At 66.0% G+C, this 21,342-nt stretch overlaps 3 protein-coding genes and 1 long non-coding RNA gene across 5 annotated transcripts in view; 3 read left to right on the forward strand and 1 right to left on the reverse strand.

Annotated features, from left to right (window-relative positions):
- METTL1 (methyltransferase 1, tRNA methylguanosine) overlaps positions 1-3,853 on the reverse strand; it is a 4,864-nt gene extending 1,011 nt beyond the window's left edge. The window contains exons 1-5 of the mRNA XM_050984801.1: positions 3,594-3,853; positions 3,179-3,309; positions 2,441-2,625; positions 728-841; positions 10-24 (exon numbers count right to left, since the gene is read on the reverse strand). Of these exons, the coding sequence (XP_050840758.1) occupies positions 10-24; positions 728-841; positions 2,441-2,625; positions 3,179-3,309; positions 3,594-3,700 (552 nt within the window). The 5' untranslated portion in view covers positions 3,701-3,853. The remainder of the gene's footprint in view (positions 1-9; positions 25-727; positions 842-2,440; positions 2,626-3,178; positions 3,310-3,593) is intronic.
- A 2,475-nt stretch (positions 3,854-6,328) lies between these two features.
- LOC127060556 (uncharacterized) lies at positions 6,329-11,255 on the forward strand. Its single transcript, XR_007779762.1, has 2 exons — positions 6,329-7,287; positions 10,681-11,255. It is a non-coding gene; the product is annotated as an uncharacterized LOC127060556 (long non-coding RNA).
- A 415-nt stretch (positions 11,256-11,670) lies between these two features.
- On the forward strand, positions 11,671-14,079 carry LOC127060501 (EEF1A lysine methyltransferase 3-like). The gene is made up of 3 exons (XM_050984146.1): positions 11,671-12,014; positions 12,586-12,697; positions 13,577-14,079. The coding sequence occupies exons 1-3, from the start codon at positions 11,721-11,723 to the stop codon at positions 14,059-14,061; spliced, it is 891 nt and encodes a 296-aa protein (XP_050840103.1). The 5' UTR covers positions 11,671-11,720; the 3' UTR covers positions 14,062-14,079.
- Positions 14,080-14,597: 518 nt separating this feature from the next.
- Positions 14,598-18,161, forward strand: TSFM (Ts translation elongation factor, mitochondrial). Of its 2 annotated transcripts, XM_050984140.1 has the most exons (6): positions 14,598-14,994; positions 15,617-15,748; positions 16,269-16,397; positions 16,477-16,584; positions 16,977-17,061; positions 17,586-18,161. In XM_050984140.1, exons 1-6 carry the CDS (start codon positions 14,953-14,955, stop codon positions 18,014-18,016), a joined length of 927 nt encoding a protein of 308 aa, XP_050840097.1. In that variant the 5' UTR covers positions 14,598-14,952; the 3' UTR covers positions 18,017-18,161. The 2 variants fall into 2 exon arrangements, with proteins under 2 accessions (XP_050840097.1, XP_050840098.1); XM_050984141.1 differs by lacking the exon at positions 15,617-15,748 and having other exon boundaries at positions 14,603-14,994.
- The last annotated feature ends 3,181 nt before the right edge of the window (positions 18,162-21,342 follow it).

Raw genomic sequence — 21,342 nt, forward strand, 5'->3', positions numbered from 1 at the left:
AAAAACCACCGTGTACACCAGGCCCTGCACCCCAAAACCAGAGTGACACCCCAAAACCACCCCCCACTCCACGGGGGCTTGGGGGGGCTCAGGGGTTTCAGGGGGGCTCAGGGGGTTTGAGGGGCTCAGAGGAGCTTGGGGGCTTTGGGGGGGCTCAGGAAGTTTTGGGGGGTTTAGGGGAATTCAGGGGTTTCTGGGGGGCGCTCAGGGGGTTTTGAGGGAGGCTCAGGGGGTTTGGGGGCTCAGGAGGTTCTGGCGGGTCTCAGGGGGGCTCAGGGGTTTTGGGGCGTTTCAGGGGTTTTGGGGGGCTCAGGGGGTTTTGGGGGGTTTCAGGGGGGCTCAGGGGTTTTGGGGGGCTCAGGGGGTTTTGGGGGGTTTCAGGGGTTTTGGGGGGCTCAGGAGGTTTTGGGGGGTTTCAGGGGGGCTCAGAAGGTTCTGGGGGGCTCAGGAGGTTTCAGGGGTTTTGGGGGGCTCAGGAGGTTTTAAGGGGTCTCAGAGTTGGGGGGCTCAGAGGGGCCCAGGGGGTTTTGGGGGGCTCGGACCCGGGGTCTCAGGAGGTTCTGGGGGGGCTCAGGGGGGGCTCAGGGGTTTTGGGGGGCTCAGAAGGGCCCAGGGGGATTTGGGGGGCTCAGGGGTCTCAGGAGGTTCTGGGGGGGCTCAGGGGGGGCTGAGGGGTTTTGGGGTGTCTCAGGGTGTCTCAGGGGGGGTCTCAGGGGGGTCGGCTCACCCCGGGGCGCAGCACGTAGCCGTACTCGGCCAGCATGGCCGGGCTGATGATTCTCCACTTGTGCTTGGTGCGCTTGAAGTGGGGGTCAGGGAACAGGAAAAACAGCTTGGAGAGCTGGGGGGGCACGGGGGGGTCAGCACCCCCTGGCACTGCCCCCAGAGCCCCCAGACCCCCCAACTCCCCTGTGAGTGCAGCTCGGGCAGGGGGAACAGGGATGGGGGGACAGGGGTCCCGTGGGATGGGAGGGGGGGCCTGAGGGGGGGCCCGGGGGGGGGGTTCAGGCTGGTTCTGGGGGGCTCAGGGGGCCCAGGGGTGTTGTGGGGGACCTGTGCCCCAGTGCCACCCCATAACCCCCAGTGCCACCTCATAACCCCAGTGCCACCCTGAAACCCTCCCCAGTGCCACCACACAACCCCCAGTGCCACCACACAACCCTCAGTGCCACCCCCAGAGCCACCCAAATCCCCAATGTCACCCATAACCCCCAGTGCCACCCCAAATCCCCAGTGCCACCACACAACCCCCAGTGCCCCCCAGTGCCACCCCAGACCCCCAGTGCCCCCCAGTGCCACCCCAAATCCCCAGTGCCACCCTGAAATCCCGCAGTGACACCCCAAACCCCCAGTGCCACCCTCAGAGCCACCCAAATCCCCAGTGTCACCCATAACCCCCAGTGCCACCCCAAACCCCCAGTGCCACCCTCAGTGCCACCCCAAATCCCCAGTGTCACCCTGAAAACCCCCCCAGTGCCACCACACAACCCCCAGTGCCCCCCAGTTCCCCCCCAGAGGGGTCCTGGGGGCTGAGGGGTGTCCCTGGAGGGCAGGGGGGGTTCGGGGGGTGCTGGAGGCGTTTCAGGGGTCCCAGGGGAAGGAGGGGGGGGGCGGGGCAGGTGTTCCACAGGGCCCCAAGGGTTTGGGGGGGGGTCTCAAGGTGGGGGGGGTTTCACAGAACACAGAAATTTCCAGAAGTGTTGGGGGGTGCTGTGGGTCTGGGGGTGTCTCAGAGCACACAGAAATCCCAGGAGTGTTTGGGGGGTGCTGTGGGTCTGGGGGTGTCTCAGAGCACACAGGAATTCCAGGAGTGTTTGGAGGGTGCTGTGGGTTTGGGGGGGTCTCAGAGCACACAGAAATCCCAGGAAGCTTTGGGGGGGGGGTGCTGTGGGTTTGGGGTGGGGTTCAGAGCACACAGAATTCCCAGGAGTGTTTGGAGGGTGCTGTGGGTTTGGGGGTCTCAGAGCACACAGGAATTCCAGGGACTGTTGGGTCTGGGGGCTCTCAGGGTGGGTTCAGAGCACACAGAAATCCCAGGAAGCCTTGTGGGGGGGGGTGCTGTGGGTTTGGGGGGGGTCTCAGAGCACACAGAAATTCCCAGGAGTGTTAAGGAGGTGCTGTGGGGTTTGGGGGGGTCTCAGGGTGGGTTCAGAGCACACAGAAATTCCAGGGACTGCCAGGTTTGGGGGAGTTTTGGGGTGGGGTTCAGAGCCCACCGAGATTCCCAGCAGCATGTGGGGGCTGCTGTGGCCCCCAGGGTGGGTTCAGAGCACACAGAAGGTTCAGGAAGTTTGGGGGGGTGCTGTGGCCCCCAGGGTGGGTTCAGAGCACACAGAAGGTTCAGGAAGTTTGGGGGGGTGCTGTGGCCCCCAGGGTGGGTTCAGAGCACACAGAAGGTTCCGGAAGCTCTGGGGGGGGTGCTGAGGGTTTTGTGGCCCACCTGGCCCCGCAGGAAGAAGTGGGGCAGGTGTTTCATGGCGTTGCCCCTGACGCAGGCCACGTTGCCGAAGCGGCCGGGCTGGGCCGCCCGCAGCGCCCGGATCCTGGCGCGGGTGAACGCGGCCACCTTCCCCCGCAGCTCCAAACCCAGAGCCAGCGTGCGCGGGAAACGCTCGGCCAGAGCCACTGGGGGCGGGAGAGACAGGACCGGGAGAGAGAGAGAGAAACAACCGGGAGGGAGAGAGAGAGAGAGAGAGAGAGAGAGAAACGGGAGAGAGAGAGAACCGGGAGAGAGAGAGCCGGGAGGGAGAGAGACAGAACCGGGAGTGAGACAGAACCGGGAGGGGGAGAGAGAGAGAGAGAAACGGGAGAGAGAGAACCGGGGGAAAGAGAGAGAACCGGTGAGAGCCCCGGGAGAGAGAGAGAGCCCCGGGGCTGAGCTCGGTGGCACAGTCTGCCCCGCCCAGACCCCCTCATCCGCAGCCCAACGTGCCCCCCCCCAGCAGCCCCCGGTGCCCCCGTGCCCACCCGCAGCCGGCTGTGCCCCGTGCCCACCCTCAGCACCCCCCGTGCTCAGCCCCGTGTCCCCCCCGCCCCCGGTGCCCGTGCCCCCCGTGCCCATCCCCGGTGCCCGGGCTCACCCAGCAGCCCCCGGTGCCCGGGCTCACCCAGCAGCCCCCGGTGCCCCCCGTGCCCATCCCCGGTGCCCCCCGTGCCCATCCCCGGTGCCCGGGCTCACCCAGCAGCCCCCCGTAGCCGCACCCCACATCTGCGAACTCCACGCGGGCCGGGGGGGTCCCGGGGGGGGCTTCGGGCGGGAAAAAACTCGGGAACAGCGAGGCCCAGTCCATGTCCTGAGGGCGGGACGGGCTGCGGGCACCGGGGCTGTCACTGCCCGGGAACCGGAGCGGGCACCGGGGGGACACAAGGGCGGGGGGGCGGGCAGTGTGACCGGGGAGGGGAATTCAGCCCGGCTGCTCCTGAGCGCGGCCAGGTGCCCGCGGTGCCACACGGAGCCATCACGGGGGTCCCGGGGCCCTCCGGGCCGGGGGTTCCCGCCGCGGGCGCTTGGGCGGTCCCGGGACCCGGCGCGGCTGTTACCGGGGGGGTTCCGGGGGGAGTCCCGGGCGGTTCCCGGGGGTCCCCGCACTCACTAGCACAGGGTGTGGTCGGCCAGCGGGTTCGAGTGCGCGCGCTGCCGGTAGAAGCGTTTCTGCGGCGGCACCGCGGCCTCCTCCTCCTCCTCCGCCGCCGCCGCCATGCCGGCACCGCGCGGCGCGCAGCTGTGACGTCACTGAGCGGCGCGGGGCTGTGACGTCACGTGCGAGCTGTCAGCGGGGCGAGCCCCGGCGGGAGTTCACAGCGCCCCCTGGCGGCCCAGCGCGCCCACAGCGCTCCCAGTACAACCAGCGCTCCCAGTGCCCCTCCCAGCGCTCCCAGTGCCACAACCAGTGCTCCCAGTGCCCCTCCCCAGCGCTCCCAGTGCCCCTCCCCAGCGCTCCCAGTGCCCCTCCCAGTGCTCCCAGTGCCCCTCCCCAGCACTCCCAGTACAACCAGCGCTCCCCCAGTGCTCCTCCTCAGGGCTCCCAGCGCCCTCCCAGGGCTCCCAGTACAACCAGCCCTCCCAGGGCCCTCCCAGTGCTCCCAGTGCCCCTCCCCAGTGCTCCCAGTGCCCTCCCAGGGCTCCCAGTGCTCCCAGTACAACCAGCGCTCCCCCAGTGCTCCTCCTCAGGGCTCCCAGTGCCCCCCCCCAGTGCTCCCAGCACCCCCCAGTGCCTCCCCAGTGCTCCCAGTGCCCCCCCAGTGCTCCCAGTACACCTCCCCCGGGCACCCAGTACAACCAGCGTTTCCAGTGTCCCCGCAGTGCTCATACTGCTCTCCCCAGTGTCCCCCAGTGCTCCCAGCGCCCCCCCCAGTGCTGCCAGAGCCCCTCCCCAGTGTCCCCCACTATGCCCAGTGTCCCCCAGTGCTTCCAGTGCCCCACCAGTGCTCCCAGTCCCCCAGTGCTCCCAGTTCCTCCCAGTGGTCCCAGTGCCCCCCAGCGCCCCTCCCCCCAGTGCTCTCAAGCGCTTCCAGTGCCCCCCAGTGCCCCCCAGCATCCCCACAGTGCCCCCACTGCCGTCAGTCCCCAGTCCCCCGAGTTCCCCCAGTCCCCCCCCAGTCCCCCGAGTTCCCCCAGTCCCCCCAGTTCCCCCCAGTCCCCCCAGTTCCCCCAGTTCCCCCCAGTCCCCCCAGTTCCCCCAGTTCCCCCCAGTGTCCCCAGTCCCCCCAGTTCCCCCCAGTCCCCCCAGTTCCCCCCAGTTCCCCCAGTCCCCCCCTCCGCGGGCTCTTCCCGCTCGGGCCCGTTTGGGGAATTCGGCTGCGGCCGGGCCGGGGCCGCGTTCCGGGAACCCCCGGGGGTGCCGGGGGGGGCGGGGGGCGTTGAGCAATATGGGGCTGGAGCCGCCCGGCCCTTCCCGGCCCTTCCCTTCCCGTCCGGTCGGGTCCGTTCCCCCCGGTCCCTTCCCGTCCCGGCCGGTCCCTCCGGGGCTGCCCAGAGCGGCTCCGGGCGGGGGTCCCGGGCCGGGGCACAGGGGAGCGGGGGGACGGGGGGACCGACCCCTCCCCCAGCGCTGTGACCCCCCCCGGTCCCTGTGACCCCCCCGGTCCCTGTGACCCCCCGGTCCCTGTGACCCCCCCGGTCCCTGTGACCCCCCCCCGCTCCCTGTGACCCCCCCGGTCCCTGTGACCCCCCCCCGCTCCCTGTGACCCCCCCCGGTCCCTGTGACCCCCCCCGGTCCCTGTGACCCCCCCCACCCGGTCCCTGTGACCCCACCCCGCTCCCTGTGACCCCCCCCGCTCCCTGTGACCCCCTCCGGTTCCTGTGACCCCCCGGTCCCTGTGACCCCCCCCCGGTCCCTGTGACCCCCCCGGTCCCTGTGACCCCCCCCGGTCCCTGTGACCCCCCCCCGGTCGCTCTGCCCCAGCGCTGCCCCCCCGGTGTCCCCCGGGGCCACATTAACCCGGTGACGCAGGCGGTGACGCGGCTGCGCGGGGGGTCCCGGGGGGGGGGACACGGGGGGGACCGGGGGGGGTCGGGCGGGTTGGGGCCGGTTGTTCATTACCCCCGGGGTCACCCGGTCACCGGGAGCCCGGGGAGCCCGAGACACCGGGGACGGGACTGACACCCGCGCGGTGGCACCGGGGACGGGACTGTGACACCCCTGCCGGTGGCACCGGGAACGGGTCCGTGACACCGCTGCCGGTGGCACTGGTCCTGGGTGTGTGACACCCGCAGAGGTGGCACTGCAAGGGCACGAGGGGGAGATGGCATCGGAGGGGTGACACTGGCAGGAGTGGCACGGGGTGGGGGGGGGCGTTTGGCACCGTGTCACCCTCCCCGTCAGGGACAGGGACAGGGGTGAGCTGGGACAGGGGGGCACCCCGAGGGACACGGGGACAGCAAGGACAGGGAGGTGGCACCAGGGACATCAGGATGAGGGACATGGGGACAGGTACACCATGGGCAAGGCCACCAGGGCTGGGGACACCAGGACGAGGAAATGGCAGGGGGCAGGGACACCAAGGGGAACAGGGACATGGGGATGGGGACACGGACAGCGGGGACATGGGTGTGACAGGGACACGGGGACTGGGGACACGGGTGGGACAGGGACAGGGGTGGGACAGGGACACGGGGATTGGGGACACGGGTGGGACAGGGACAGGGGTGGGACAGGGACACGGGGCTGGGGACACGAGTGGGACAGGGGTGTGACAGGGACACCGGGACTGGGGATACGGGTGGGACAGGGATGCAGGCAGCAGGGACACAGACAGCAGGGACACAGCGTGACAGGGACACAGGGATTGGGGACACAGGTGTGATGGGGACACAGACAGCAGGGACACAGCAGGGCCATGTGTGGGAACCCAGCACATCACTCCGGGTGTCCAGAGTCACTGAGAGAACCCTTGGGGGGCTCGGAGGTCCTGGAGTGCTGCCAGAAGCACCTGGTGGCTCGACTGTGACCCCTCTGGGGATGTGCCACCTGTGTGTGAGAACATGGGAGTCCCTGGGGTTTGAATGGTGCAGGAATGATTTATTTACAGGGTGAAACAGAGATTTTAGGGGTTTGGTACAGGGGGGTCATGGAGACAAGTTGGAGGGATCAGGGCCTGCCTCGTGGTTCTTCTTGTCATCCATCTCCTGTGTGATGCTGGCACTTGTGGATTGGTCCGGGGGGAAGGAGCACTTGCTAACAAGGGTGAGAGGCATTGGGAACAAAAGGTAAATATGTTCTACGTAGTTTTTACTACAGAGACACGGTCGCCCCGTGGGCGGTCAGAGCGCCTTGGGCTGCCCGGCTGCTCAGAGCCCGGCTGGGCAGAGACAAAACTCTACAGATAAGAAATAATAAACAATCCAAGACTGAAAAATTAGAGAGCCCAGATTCGTCCTCTGAAGCGCGGGCTGCAAAGAACCATCCTCCGTGTGTTGGGGCAGAGACAGACAGACAGCCGAGCCCACACTGGTGGTCCAGGGCGGGCAGTGCCCAGGCAGGCAGAGCCCAGGCGGGCAGTGCCCAGGCAGGCAGAGCCCAGGCGGGCAGTGCCCAGGCGGGCAGTGCCCAGGCAGGCAGCTCCCGGAGCTGGACTGGTTCCCAGGAGAGCACTGATAACTCCTTGGGAAGGCAGCCAGAGGGATCTGAAGCAGCAGCAGCCACTGGGAACATTGCACTCCACTTCTGCCGAGGAGGCTCCACCAGAACAGCCGGACTGGAATCAGAAAGGTGCTCTGACCCCATCTCCTGTGACCTGCTGGGCAGAGACCAGGAGCCTTCGGACTGCTCTGACCACAGAAATTCGGTGAGAATGTCAAAAATTAAGAACACGGGGAACACATGCTCACAGGAGCTATTAGAGGTTCTGTCAGCCTTACAAGGCGTGGCAGAGGCGCACACGGAGGGGATTTCTAAGAGACAGCTCAAGGATTTATTGTTGTGGGTGAGATTTAATTACTCACATTCAGAGACCCGTATGCTGTTTGAAGTGGGTTTCTGGCAGGAAATTAACAGACATATTTATCTCCTAGCTACAAAAAAGGATGAGACGGCCTTGAAATTGCTGTCTCCGGCAAGGACCATGTTGGAGGCTACCTGGGCTAAATCCCGGAGGTCAGCCAGGAGATCATGGGGGAGGAGAGCAAGGCTCGGAGCACAGATGGGCTCTGGTCCCAGCGGGCCCGGGGCAGGCAGCTCCCGGGGAAGGGCAGCGGGGAGGATCGGCACTGCCTCCAGCCCCACCACCCCGAAAGTCCAAGAGACCCCCAAAACGCCCTGAAACCCCAAAAACTGCAGCGGGTCCAGGCTCCGACCCAGACACAAATTCCATCCCAATCCCAGACGAATTCAGGTTTTCCCCCAGCGAGCCTGAGGAGTCAGCACGTCCCGGAGGGGCGATCCCTCCCGGTCCGCAAAAGGCGGAGGGAGACGGGACGGGAAAAGCGGCGGGGTCGGAAAGGGGGAGCGAAAGGAAATCAGAGGCGAGGGGGAAAACGCTGTCTGGCGGCGGGCGCGGCTGCGCGGCGGTCCCGGCGGGCGGGGGCAGCGCGGAGGCGGCGGGGGACGCGAGTTCCGGGGCGGATTTTGCGAGCGCGACACCGGGGCCGGCGGCAATCTCGGGTGGGGCGGGGGCCGGGAGCCGCGGGACCCCCGGGAAGGGCCCTCAGAGCGCAGCGTCTTCGTCAGCCGCTCGCGGGGAGCTCGGAGCGGCTGCACGGCTCCAAGCGGCACCCGTAGGCAGACGCAGGGGGCGCGCGGTGATGACGCACGACCCGGAAGTCGGGGCGCGGCGATTCGCTCGAATCGCGGAGCGCATGCCGGCACAGGCGGGGCGGGGGCCGCACGCACGGGCAGCGGGTGCGGATACAACGTCAGAGGAGGAGGAGAGGGAGTCAGGGACAGACACTGGGGAGGAGACATCGGAGGAGGAGCGGGACAGTGACAGTGACAGTCTAGGGGAGACAGGAGGCATTCCCGAGGGTGCGCATGCGCGGAACGTGCAGAGGGAGCGCGGCCGGGGGCGGGTCCGGTCCCCTGTGACGTCTCGGGCCAGGAGGGGCCGCGCTCGGGGTTCCACATCCCGGGGCTCCACCCCCCCTCCGGTTCCGGCCCCCTCGGTCCCAATCCCTGTGGTTCAAAGCTCTCCCATCCCAGAGAGGCGTTCACGTATTCAGCCTCCATTGTTAGCTCAGGCATAACCCGTGCAAGCTCGGTTCCAACAATCACAGACGCTGCGTTCAGCCGGAGCGGCTGAGGAGCCGATCGAGCTCGTGACGTCATCCCGGCCGCGCAGGCAGATGACAGCGCCACCCTGTGGGGGGATGGCCGCAGTGCAGGACACAGCAGGCCCGGTCGGCAGAGCCACAGCGCCGGTTCGCGGCCAGACTGCAACAATGCAGCAGGCTTTTCCAACAGCCTATAAAAAGAAAACCACATCAAAGAAAACAACAGCACAAAAAATTAATTATCCGTCGAAATTGGAATCTCACGACTTTGAAGACACATCACATGAAGCACAACTACAAGAAGAAAACATGAGACAAGTCACAGCATCGAAGGGAATTCCGGCATGGATGTTTTTGGTAGCAGAAGCAGCAAAGAGCTTTCTACATTGGTTTAATAGAGTAAGGAAGACACAGCCACAAGAATTTCAAATTCCTTTTTCGGATTTGGGAGTGAGGTCAAAAACCTCAAGTCAAAGAACGTGGACCAAGGAATCACCAATGACCTCCAGGACTCCACTGTGTATGCAGTTGCCAGTGGGGTTTCCAGAGGAGGAAGAACAACAGCCAGTGAGGACGACAGGTTGGAAACACATCAGGAAAGATTTGTCCAAAGAGAAGGGTCTGCTACAAGGATCAGGGGATCTGACAATGCCAGTGACGTATGATGCACAGGGCCAGAAGCTAAGGTGGGAAGTAGTCAAAGACTTAGCAAAGGCCATTCAGAACTATGGGCTGAATTCACAATATTTCGAACAACTGCTGAGGGAGACATTTATTATGTATGACCTCACACCGTATGATATCCGAAGCCTTGTGTCAATCATCCTCACAGACACAGAGAATCTCATCTGGGACAGAAGATGGCGAAGGTATCTCTCAGAGCTGAGGAACAGCTATCAAGGGGGGCCACACTCGAACCTCACCGTGGCACAGCTGGCAGGGGATCCTCCAGACGACAATCCAGCAGAGCAAGCAGCGCGACTTCCACGGCGGGTGCTGAACGACGTCAAGGAAGCGGCGCAAAGAGCGATCCTGTGGATTGCTCCGACAGTTCCAGACGTCCCATTCTCATCATCAGGCAAGGTCCCACACAACCATTTTCAACATTCATAGATCGACTCTCGCAAGCTGTGGATCGGCAGGTGACAATCGAGGACGCGAAGAAACCTCTCATGCAAAGTTTAGCCTTCCACAATGCCAACCCGGATTGCCAACGGGTCATCACCGCAATGCCAGGACGGCTGTCCTTGGCAGAGATGGTGGAGGCGTGCAGCAAGGTGGGAACACCTCAGCACATCGCATCCATCGTGAGGGACGAGCTGAGAGGAGAATGGGAAGAACAGATCAAAGAACACTTGGAAAAAGAGTTGGAAGAAAAGGTGCTGGAGAAAATGCTTCAACAGCGAAATGAAATAATGGACGAAGTTCTTGCAACCCTCCAGAAGAAGAACAATCCATCAGGAGGACAATGCTACAAGTGTGGGGCGTTTGGACACATGAAGAAGAATTGTCCACAGGGGCACGCACAAGTGCAGGCACCACGACCCCAAAAACCGCTCTGTGCACGGTGTGGGAGGGGAAGGCACTCGGTGAGGGAATGTCACTCTCAGATGGACGTGGAAGGGAATCCTTTATATATCCAGGAAACGGGAATTTGGCATTCTACATTCATCCACGGGTCAAGCAATCATTGAAAGAACACATCACACCCTGAAATCCCTTTTGGATAGACTGAAAAGGGGAGCCAGAGGCGACGCCTCACATGAAATTAAACAAAGACTTGTATGTGTTGAATTTTCTTAACAGTTCATCTTCAGAGCCCAACCCACCAATCTTGAGACATTTTTCAAACAGCTCTCAGACGAAACTAAGGGAGAATCCTTTGGTTTTGATCAGAAACCCCGAGTCAGGACAAATGGAGGGTCCTTTCAGACTAATCACTTGGGGCTAGGGTTTTGCTTGTGTTTCCACAGGGCGAGGTCTGAAGTGGGTGTCAGCACGGCACGTGAAGCCATTCCAGACACAAGAACAGGAGAGCACTGATCCCAGAAACAGAGACGAGCTCTCAAACTGCAAACAACGACTCGGAAGAAACAAAAGAATAAGGACTTTGGGGGCTTTCCTTTGGGGTTTTGAGTGAAAAGATGGCAATGCTTTTTCACAAAGGTGAAGTCATGAGCTTCACAATGCTTACGTGTTTCACTTCATTGTCTGTTGCTCTAAACAACAAGGCAAATTTACCTGTTGATCCACCAAAGAAAAATGTTTGGGAAGCTTTAGCCCAGGCAGCGAGCTTAGGCAGTGACTGCCTGATGCACTCCAGACCAGGGAGACCATTCTCGGGGGAGGGCCAGTGGCCGATTCCAGGACACCCTGCAGCTGAAATCTCGCAGGTCATTAAAGATCCTATAAAGGAGTGGTGTGCTTGGAGGCATCTCCTTCCTGAGGCTTCTCCTGAACCTCAGGAATTGGAGATTTTCGGATCCATGGCAATGGAGCTGTGCATGCAGTTTGAAATTCCAGATGTGACAAAAACAAACAAAACCACCGATGTCACTCCAAATCATGAATTTTATAAAAATGCATCGGCTTGGTGCAAGAACACCACGACAACCAGAGGGTCACTCCAGGTTCCAGTGCAGTTGCCAAGGAAATTCTTGATTTGCAGGGACAGAATTTGGCACGGTGTTCCTGGCACTGGGACAGGGGACATTGAGGGACACCGGGGGACATTGAGGGACATCGGGGAGCACCCGGGGACACTGGGATGGGGAAGGGGACACTGGGGGACTTGGAGGGACACCGGGGAACATTGGAGGACACCGGGGAGCACCGGGGGACATCCGGGGACATCGGGGGAAGGGGGCACTGGGGACACTGAACCCACCCGGGACCGCGGGCCGGGACAGAGCGCGCTCCGTGGGCGGAGCCCTATCACCCGCGGAGGGGCGTGGCTTAGCCGGGATCGACCAACCAGGTTCGGGGGGCTCGACCCGGCCCCGCCCCTTCCGCGATGGCGGCGCCCGGGTGCCACGTGGGGACCGAGGGGGGGCAGGAGGAGGAGGAAGAGAACGGGGAAGAGGAAGAGGAAGAGGAAGAGGAAGAGGAAGAGGAAGAGGAAGAGGAAGAGGAAGAGGAAGAGGAGCAAGAAGCAGAAGCGGCGCTGCGGGCCGTGTTCCCCCGCGACCCCGCGCTCTTCGCCGAGTTCTTCCCGGAGCGGCGCCGGTTCCGGCTGTGCGGGCGCGTCCTGCACATCGCGGAGCACCACGGGCCGCGGCTCGGGCCCGCCGGGGCCGTCTGGGAGGCGGTGAGCGGCACCGGGGGGCGCGGGGGAAATCCCGGGCTCGCCGGGACTCTGGGTGACATCCCGGGGGACGGCGGGTGATGGGGAAAGCCGGGGGATCCCGAGGGTGCGGGGATGTCGGGGACACCGGGAGGGGGGAGGTGACATCCCGGGCGTACTGGGAGTGATGGGCTGGCGGGGGATCCTGGGGGGGACACACACGACATCCCGAGGGTGGCAGGAGAATGGGCGGTGGGGGACCCCGAGAGGACGGGGGTACCGGGGGGTGACATGGCGGTGGGCACCGGGAGCGATGCGTGATTGGGGAGGGGGCTACCGAGTCGTGGGGGGAACCTCGAGAGAAGGGGGAACACCGGAGGGGGCACCGGGCATGGGCACCCTGAGGGGCTGCCGGGGGTGAGGGGTCCTGGGCATCCCGGGGTGTGGTGGCCACTCGGGGGACACCGCGGCGGCCGTGGGAGGACCGGGGGGACCCTGGGGGCACAAGAAGAAGCGGTGGGGGGCTTTGGGGTTGGGGGGGGTCTCCCATGGGCTGGGTCCCCCCACCCCCAGTGTCCCCTCTGTGCCCCCCCAGGCCCTGTCCCTGTGCCGGTTCCTGGGCGAGCAGAACCTGGAGCTGGCAGGGCGGCGGGTGCTGGAGCTGGGGGCCGGTACCGGCATCGTGGGCATCTTCGCTGCCATGCTGGGTACGGGGGGCACCTGGGGTGGGGGGACACCTGTGGAAAGGGTGGGGACACCCGTGGGGCTGGGGAGACACCCGTGGGGGGGGGGGGATCCCCGTTCTCCTGCCCAATACAGAGCTGGAAACTGGTGTGAGCAGCCCTGGAGTTTATTGGGATCTGGGGGGGGCCACGGGTGGTTACCCCTCCCTCCCACACACTTTGGGCTCCGGGATTGTTTGGGTTGGAGAGGGTTTGGGGAGATCCAGTGGGAGTGTTCCTCACTCTCTCTCGGGGTTTGCAGGATATGGCGGGAGGTTTTTTGGGATTTTGAGATGGGGCAGTCCTCAGTCTGGCTCAGGGGTTTTACTGGGATTTTTGGCTGGGGTTCCAAGGGGATGTTCCTCACTGTGGCTCAGGGTTTTATGGGATGTGGGGGGTCCCAGAGGGTGTTCCTCACTCTGGCTCGGGGAGTTTCACTGGGATTTTGGGATGGAGATCCCAGGGGTGTTCCTCACTGTGGCTCAGGGGTTTTACTCTGATTTTGGGGTGGGGTTCCAAGGGTATTCTTCACTCTGACTTGGGGTTTTATGGGATGTGGGGAGATTTACTGGGATTTTGGGGTGGGGCTCCGAGGGGGGGATGTTTCTCACTCTGGCTCGGGGGGTTTCACTGGGATTTTGGAGTGGGGGTCCCAGAGGGTGTTCCTCACTCTGGCTCAGAGGGTTTTTACCCTGATTTTGGAGTGGGGGTCCCAGAGGGTGTTCCTCACTCTGGCTCAGGGGGTTTACCCTGATTTTGGGGTGGGGGTCCCATGGGCTGACCCACACGCTGACCCACGGTTAACTGTGCTCTGGGGCCGTTACCGGGGGTCTGCTCCCCGCTGACGGCCGCGCTGCCCTGCAGGGGCCGAGGTGACGCTCACGGACCGGCCGCCGGCGCTGCCGCAGCTGCGGGAGAACGCGCGGCTCAACTTCCCGGGGGACGCGGCGGGGCCGCGGGTGCGGGCGCTGCGCTGGGGCCGCGACCAGCGCCGCTTCCCGCCCAAGTTCCACCTCATCCTGGGCTCCGACATCGTGTACGACCCCCGCGCCTTCGCCCCGCTGCTGGACACCCTCCGGCACCTGCTGGTGCCGCCGGCCCAGGCGCTGCTCAGCGCCCGCCTGCGCGGCGGCGAGGCCGGCGCCGCCCGGTTCTTCCGGCAGCTGCTGCCGCCGTTCTTCGGGGTGCGGCTGCTGCGGCGGGAGCCCGAGCGGGACATCGAGATCTACGCCCTGACCCCGCGGGACGGAGCGGCGGAGCGGGGCAGGCCCGGGCCGGGGTCCCTCACCCCGCGGGACGGAGCCGCGGAGCGGGGCAGGCCCGGGCCGGGGTCCCTCACCGGGGATTAAATGGTTCCGAGGGTCGCAGTTCAGACGCTGTCTGTGATCTGGGGGGGTTAGAGGGGGTTTGGGGAGGGGGACAGCCTGGGGGGGCTGAATGGGGCGGGGGGGGTCTGTGAGGGGCTGGGGTCTGTGAGGGTCGGGAGGAGTCGGGGGTCTGTGAGGGTCGGGGGAGTTTTGTGAGGTCGGGGGGGGGTCGGGGGTCTTTGAGGGTCGGGGGTTCTGTGAGGGGCTGGGGTCTGTGAGGGTCGGGAGGAGTCGGGGGTCTGTGAGGGTCGGGGGAGGTCTGTGAGAGTGGGGGAAGTCTGTGAGGGCCAGGGGGGGTCGGGGGTCTTTGAGGGTCGGGGGTCTCTCGGGTGCGGGGGAGGTCTGTGAGGGTCTGTGAGTTTGGGGGGAGTCTCTGAGGGCCGGGGGTCTCTGAGGCTTGGGGGGAGGGGGGTCTGTGAGGGTCTGAGGGCTTCGTGAGGGCCGAGGGGGTCTCTGAGGGTCTGAGGTCTGTGAGGGTCGGGGGTCTATGAGGGTCGAGGGGGGGGTGTCTGTGAGGCCGTGGGGGCTTTCTGATGGTTGGGGGGGGTCTGTAAGAGTCTGTGAGGGTCTCTGAGGGTCTGGGGTTTGTGAGGGTCTGTGAGTGTGCGGGGAGTCTCTGAGGGCCGGGGGTCTCTGAGCCTGGGGCGGAGGGGGTTCTGTGAGGGTCTGGGGTCTCTCGGGTCGGGCATTTCGAGCCCCCCCCCCCAAATTCCTCTCAGCCAATCCCGCGCCTCCGTGGCGCCCGCGTGACGCGACACACACGCACGCAGCCAATCGCACCTCCGCGTTCTGACCCTTCCCGGCGCCCGTAGCGCGGAGTCGTCCCTTCCCGGTGTGGCGTGACGTCACGCTGCGCGCCGCGGGCAGGCCGGGATGCAGCGCGCGGCGCTGGGCGCGCTCGGGGGGGCGGCGCGGGTGAGACCGGGACCACCGGGAACCCCGAGATCCCCGCCCTGGGACCACCGGGAACCCCGAGATCCCCGCCCTGGGAACCCCCCAGCCCTGGGAACCCCGGGAACCCCAGCCCTGGGACCACCGGGAACCTCGGGACCCCCATCCTGGGACCACCGGGAACCCCGGGATCCCCACAACCTCAGCCCTGGGACCCCCAGCTCCGGGACTCCCGGGAATCCTGGGACCCCCAGCCTTGGGACCACCGGGAACCACAGGAACCCCGGGACCCCCAGCCCCGTGACCACAGGGAACGCCGGCACCCCCCAGCCCCGGGACCCCCTAGCCCTGGGACCATCGGGAACCTCAGCCCCGGGACCCCCCAGCCTCGTGACCTCGCAGCTCCGAGACCCCTGGGATCCCCGAGCCCCGGGACCACCGGGAATCCCAGCCCCATGAGCCCCCGGCTATCCCCGAGCGCCCCCCGCCACCGCTCTGCGCTTCCCCACCCCTGTCCGCTACCCCCCCATGCCCCCCCCCGTCCATACCGGGACCTCCCTGTACCCATCCCCCACCCCGGGATCCCCATCCCGCACTTACCGGGACCCCCCCCGAGGCCCGGCCGTGACGCCCCCGTGCCCCGCAGGCCCCCCCGAGCCGCTGGCTGAGCGCGGCCCCGCCGGCGCTGCGGGAGCTGCGGGAGCTGCGGGCGCGCACCGGGCAGCCGGTGATGCGCTGCCGGGAGGCGCTGGAGCGGGCGGGGGGCGACCTGCGGCAGGTGCGGCAACGGTGGGGCACCGGGGGGGTGGGATCGTGGGGTGACCTACGGCAGGTGCGGCAACGGGGGGGCACCGGGGGGGTACGGGAGGGGGGTGGGACCGGGGGGCACCGCGGGGAGGACACAGAACCCGGGAGGAGAATAAGGGTGAGTGGGGGGGACTCTGGGGGTCGCAGGGGTTCCCTGGGCAGGGGGGCTCTGGGACAAGGGGTCCCTGGGGCAGGGGGGTCCTCGGGAAGAGGGGCTCTCTTCCCTCGGGCAGGGGGTCCCTGGGGCAGGGGGTCCCTGGGACAAGGGGGGCTTTGGGGCACCAGGACCAGAGCAGGCCCGGCCCTTGAGGGGGTGGGAGGGCTGCAGGGTCGGGTCTGGTCTGTGTCCCCCCTGTGTCCCCCCCAGGCTGAGGGGTCGTGATGGGGACACTGGTCACAGGTGGTGACCCTGTCAGTGACAGGGGACATTCGGGTGACCCTGTCAGTGCTGGGGACACTGCAGTGACCCTGTCCCCCCCGTGTCCCCCCAGGCCGAGGCCTGGCTCGAGGCCGAGTCGCGCCGCCGGGGCTGGGCCCGAGCCGCTGCTCCCGGGGCTCCCCGGGCCCGGGAGGGGCTCGTGGGGATCCTGAGCGAGGGCTCGGCCGCCGTCATGGTGGAGGTGAGTTACGGGGGGTCTGGGGGTCCCCTGTGTCCCCCTGGGGTGTGTCTGTGTCCCCAGGGTCACCGTGTCCCCCCAGGTGAACTGTGAGACGGATTTCGTGGCGCGCACCCCGGACTTCCAGCAGCTGGTGGAGATGGCAGCCAGGGGGGTCCTGGGGCACTGCCAGGGGGCCTCGGGCACCAAGGTGGGCTGGCAGGGGGGGCTTTGGGCTGCCAGGGCATTTGGGGGGGGTCAGGGTCTCTGGGGAGTTGGGGTGGCACAGACAGTGTTGGGTTCTTGGGGGGAATGGGGTGCCAGGGAGGTGGGCCAGGGTTTGGGGGTATTGGGGCAGGGTTTGGGGGTGCCAGGGGTGTGGGGCAGGGTTTGGGGGTGTTGGGGCAGGGTTTGGGGGTGTTTGGGCAGGGTTTGGGGGTGCCAAGGGGTGTTGTGGCACAGTTTGGGGGTGTTGGGGCAGGATTTGGTGGTGTTGGGGCAGAATTTGGGGGTGCCAGGGGTATTGGGGCAGAGTTTGGGGGTGCCAGGGGTGTGGGGCAGCATCTGGGGGTGTTGGGGTGCCCCTCTGACCCCTTCCCCCAGCACCTGCTGCGAGAGGAGGAGCTGGCCCAGGTGCGGGCAGGGGACGGGGGGGACCTGCTGAGCGACCACCTGGCACTGGCCATGGGTGAGTGCCCCCGTGCCCCTCCCAGTACTGCCCAGTGCCCATCTCAGGACATCCCAGTGCCCCTCCTGTGCCCCTCCCCGTACATCCCAGTGCCCCCAATGCCCATCCCAGTTTGCCTCCTTGTCATTTTATATCCCAAGTCTCCTGAACCCCAACCCCAGTGATGCCAAAGAACTCCCCTAGTGCCCCCAGTGCCCCCAGAGCCTGCCAGTCCCAGTGCCCCCAGAGCCTGCCAGTCCCAGTGCCCCCAGAGCCTGCCAGGCCCAGTGGCCCCCAGTGCCCTCCCCAGTGCCCCCAGAGCCCGTCCCCAGTTTCCCCAGTGCCCTCCCCAGTGACCCAGTCGCTGTGCCAGCCCCGCTCTGTGCAGGGCAGACCCCCGGGCTGTTCCCTGGGGGTCCGTGGGCTGGGGGCTGGCTGCTCCAGGACCCTTTTTGGGGGGGTCCTGCTCTCTGGGAGTGCTCCATGATCCCCCCCCGATCCCATTTTTGGGGGTGCTGACTGTGACCCCCCCTCTGTCCCCCCAGGCCGCCTGGGCGAGCGGCTGGCGCTGCGCCGGGCCGGGTGGCTCCGTGCCCCCGGGGGCTTCGTGGCCACCTACGCCCACGGCTGGGTGCCCCCCGGGCCCGCGGTGGCCATGGGCACCTACGGGGCGCTGGTGGCCTGCGGGGGGCCGGGCCCGGGGCCCCCCCCGGCCGAGCTGCGGGAGTTGGGGCGCAGGGTGGCCCAGCACGTGGTGGGAATGGCCCCCACCGCCCTGGGGACCCCCGAGGACGAGCTGGGGGGTGACACCGAGACGCGGCTGCTGGCCCAGGGGACGCTCCTGGAGCCGGGCGTGCCCCTGGGCCGGTACCTGCGGGAGCGGGGCGGGCTCCAGGTCTGGGATTTCCTGCGCTTCCAGTGCGGGGAGGAGCCCCCCCAGGAGCCCCCCCAGGAGCCCCCTGCCCCCCCAGGCTGAGGGATGGGGCTCAGGGGGGGTTCAGCCCCTTGGGGGGACACACAGACCACCCTCCCCCCCACCTCCGTGTACCCCAGGCCAGGCTGGGGCAGCGAGAGCCTCCCCCAGGTGTGGGGGTGAGGCTGAATAAAGGTGCAAAGATCCAGCCCAGGTGTTTTGTGGGGAGGAGAAGGGGGACCCCGAGATCTCTGACCCTGCCCCTCCCCCAGGGAATGCTCCCCAACCCCCCCCTGCACCCCCAATCCCCTCCTGCCCCCCCCCCCACCCCCACAGGGTTTTAATGGCAAATCCACACAAAAAGGGGCTCAAACCCCAAAGAGCCTGACCCCAATGGGGGGAGAAGCAATGGGGGGGCACAGCTGGGGCTGTGGGGGCATCCCAGCTCTGACACCGCCACCCCTGACACCCCCATCCTACCCCTGACACCCCCACCCCTGACACCCCCATTCCATCCCTGTCACCCCCGGGGTGGCTTTGGGGGGGTCCCAAGGGACAGGGGGATGTGACAGAGAGGGGAGAGGGACAGGGGGACAAGGCAAGGTGTCGGGGGCAGGTGGGGACATGGGGATGGGTGGGACAGGTAGGGGGGCAGGTTGGGACAGGGGGACAGGTGGGGATGGGGGAAACAGGGGAGGGGACAGGGGGCAGGTGGGGACATGGGGCAGGTGGGGGAAAAGGGACAGGTGGATGGCATAGGGGGCAGCTGGGGACATGGGGCAGGTGGGGACAAGGGGACAGTAGGAGGGACAGGGGGACAGCTGGGGGGACAGGAGGACAGGTGCAGACGGGAACAGGGTGGGCGGACAGGGGGGCCAGGCGGGGACAGGTGGCTGGGGGGGATCAGAGGGGGGTGGCAGCAGTTGGGGTGAACAGGCCGAGCACCGACACCCCCCGAGAGATACCGGGGGCGGCTGCTCCGGTCCCCCCGCGTTGTCCCCCCCTCCGTGACGTCACTGGCCGCCTCCCGGGACAAGTAACCGGGAACAGGCCGGGCTGGAACAGCCTATCCTGGATTACTTGAACCGGGCCGCGGCCGCCGCACCCGCCCGGTGCCGTCCCCGGCCGCTCCCACCGTCACCGCCGCGCTGTCCCCGTCCCCGCTCCTCTCCGTTCCCCCGGCAGCGCCTCCGGCACCGGCGGCGGGAGCGGGGGGCGGCATCAACAGGAGGGTGACAGCGACCGGGGGACACGGAGGGACACGGGAGGGACACGGGGCTGACCCGACCCCCCCCATCCCCCCCCCGCCCGGGGGTCAGCCCCGCCCCTCCCCCCCCCGGTACCTGCCGCTCCCGCCGCGTCCGGTGGGGGGGAGGGGCGGGGGGGCGGGGGCGCGCGCCCACCGGAGCGCGCGGGGCCGCGGCGGTTTCCAGGCGCCCCCGGGGCGGGGTCGCCGCCGCCGCTGTGGGACGGGCGCTGAGGTGGGCGGGGCTAGGGGGGACTTGAAACGGACGAAGGGCGCGGATTGGATAGGCGGGGAAGGGGGCGGGGCGAGGTTGTGTTTACCTCGCGCGGGCGCCTGAAGCCACGCCCCCTTGGCCTGGAATGGGCGGGGCTCTATAAAACCACGCCCATAAATGTCTATGGGCGGGGCTCTCTTCTGCCGCTTCTCCGCGCTAAATAATTAATGTTGAAATTAAAGAATTAATTTTGATCAGTTCGAAAAAGAATCCCTTTTCCCCCGGGATTTATGAGCGGGAACGCCAAACTCCTCCAGCTTTGACCCCAAATTCCTTCTTTTTCATCCCATTCCCCCCGAATTCACCTCAATTTCCTAACCCTAACCCTAATGTCTTCTTTTTTTTTTTATTCCATTTCCACCTAATTCACCTCAAATTCCTAACTCCAGATTTCTTCTTTTTTCACTCCATTTCCACCTAATTTGTCTCAAATCCCTCCCGCTTCATACAAACCCCTTCGGTTTCCCCAAAATTCCTATTTTCCCCCAAATAAATCCCGCCTCTTTCACCACAAAACTCCTCGTCTTTCACCCCAATTTCCTATTTCTTCACCCAAATTCCTCCGGTTTTCCCTCAGTTTGCCACACAGGAAATGTTTTTTCCTCGGGTTTTGGGGTTATTTTAAAGGAAAATTTGTAGAAAAAAAGGGAACCCCCGCCCAGTTCTGGGCTGGTTTTAATTCCTTTTCCATTACGGAACTGGGGCGGCGCCAGTCGAAGTTCCGGGGTTAACTGGGACAAACTGGGACAAACTGGGGCGAACTGGGACAAACTGGTACAAACTGGGAATTGGCCACAGGGAGCGGCAGCGTCCGGGCGCTCCCGGCGGAGCGGCCAGCGGGAAACTGGGAGAGACTGGGAGGGACTGGGAGAGACTGGAACTGGACACACCTGGGCTGGGAGGGGTCTGGGGGCGGACTGGGAGCAAACTGGGAGTGGACCGGGATTGGACAGGACTGGACTGAGACCAGACTGGGGGCGGACTGGGATTGGACTGGGAGGGGTCTGGGGGCGGACTGGGAGTGCTGGGCTGGGAACAAACTGGGAATGGACTGGGACCAGACTGGGGGCGGACTGGGATTGGACAGAACTGGACTGGGACCAGACAGGGAGCGGACTGGGATTGGACAGAACTGGACTGGGACCAGACTGGGAGCGGACTGGGATTGGACTGGGACCAGACTGGGACTGGACTGGGACTGGACCAGGGGTCGGAGCGAGGCCCCGCCCCCGCCAACATCCGGGCACCTCGAGACTCAGCCCCGCCCACAATCTCTGTCCCACCATTGGCTATTGGTACATTACGTCATCAATGGGCGTGGCGGGAGGCGGGGGGCGCGCAGCCCCTTCCCGGGAGTGCCGGGATCGCCCCCAGCTCGGCCCTGTCCCTCCTTGCGGCCCCCGAGCGTCCGTGCTCGGGGGGACACCGGCCCAGACCCCAAACCGCCAGTGACCCCAAACCCCCGGTGTGTGACCCCAAACCCCCCCAGTGTGTGACCCCAGACCCCCCCCAGTGTGTGACCCCAGACCCACAGTGTGTGACCCCAAACCCCCCCAGTGTGTGACTCCAAAGCCCCCCAGTGTGTGACTCCAAACCCCCAGTGTGTGACCCCAGACACCCACAGTGGTGACCCCAAACCCCCAGTGCGACTCCAAAGCCCCCGGTGTGACCTCAGACACCCCGTGTGTGACCCCAAGACCCCCCAGTCTGTGACCCCAGACCCCCCAGGTGGTGACACCCAATCCCCCCGGGTCCGCCACTCCAAATCCATCAGACCCCCCCCACCCCAGACCCCCCCAGTGCCCCACCCCAAACCCCCCACCCCAGCCCCCCCAGTGTGTGACCCCCAAATCCCCAGTGCCACCACCC

Source organism: Serinus canaria, chromosome 25 (assembly GCF_022539315.1).
Source record: "Serinus canaria isolate serCan28SL12 chromosome 25, serCan2020, whole genome shotgun sequence".
Taxonomy (NCBI): domain Eukaryota; kingdom Metazoa; phylum Chordata; class Aves; order Passeriformes; family Fringillidae; genus Serinus; species Serinus canaria.

Excerpts from the sequence above, each read along its gene's own strand:
- LOC127060501 (XM_050984146.1), top strand. The coding sequence starts at position 11,721 with ATGGCGGCGCCCGGGTGCCACGTGGGGACCGAGGGGGGGCAGGAGGAG. Across the intron at positions 12,015-12,585 it reads CCGGGGCCGTCTGGGAGGCG|GCCCTGTCCCTGTGCCGGTT; the intron begins GTGAGCGGCACC and ends GTGCCCCCCCAG. Across the intron at positions 12,698-13,576 it reads CATCTTCGCTGCCATGCTGG|GGGCCGAGGTGACGCTCACG; the intron begins GTACGGGGGGCA and ends GCTGCCCTGCAG.
- TSFM (XM_050984140.1), top strand. The coding sequence starts at position 14,953 with ATGCAGCGCGCGGCGCTGGGCGCGCTCGGGGGGGCGGCGCGG. Across the intron at positions 15,749-16,268 it reads CGGGGGGCGACCTGCGGCAG|GCCGAGGCCTGGCTCGAGGC; the intron begins GTGCGGCAACGG and ends GTGTCCCCCCAG. Across the intron at positions 16,398-16,476 it reads CGGCCGCCGTCATGGTGGAG|GTGAACTGTGAGACGGATTT; the intron begins GTGAGTTACGGG and ends GTGTCCCCCCAG.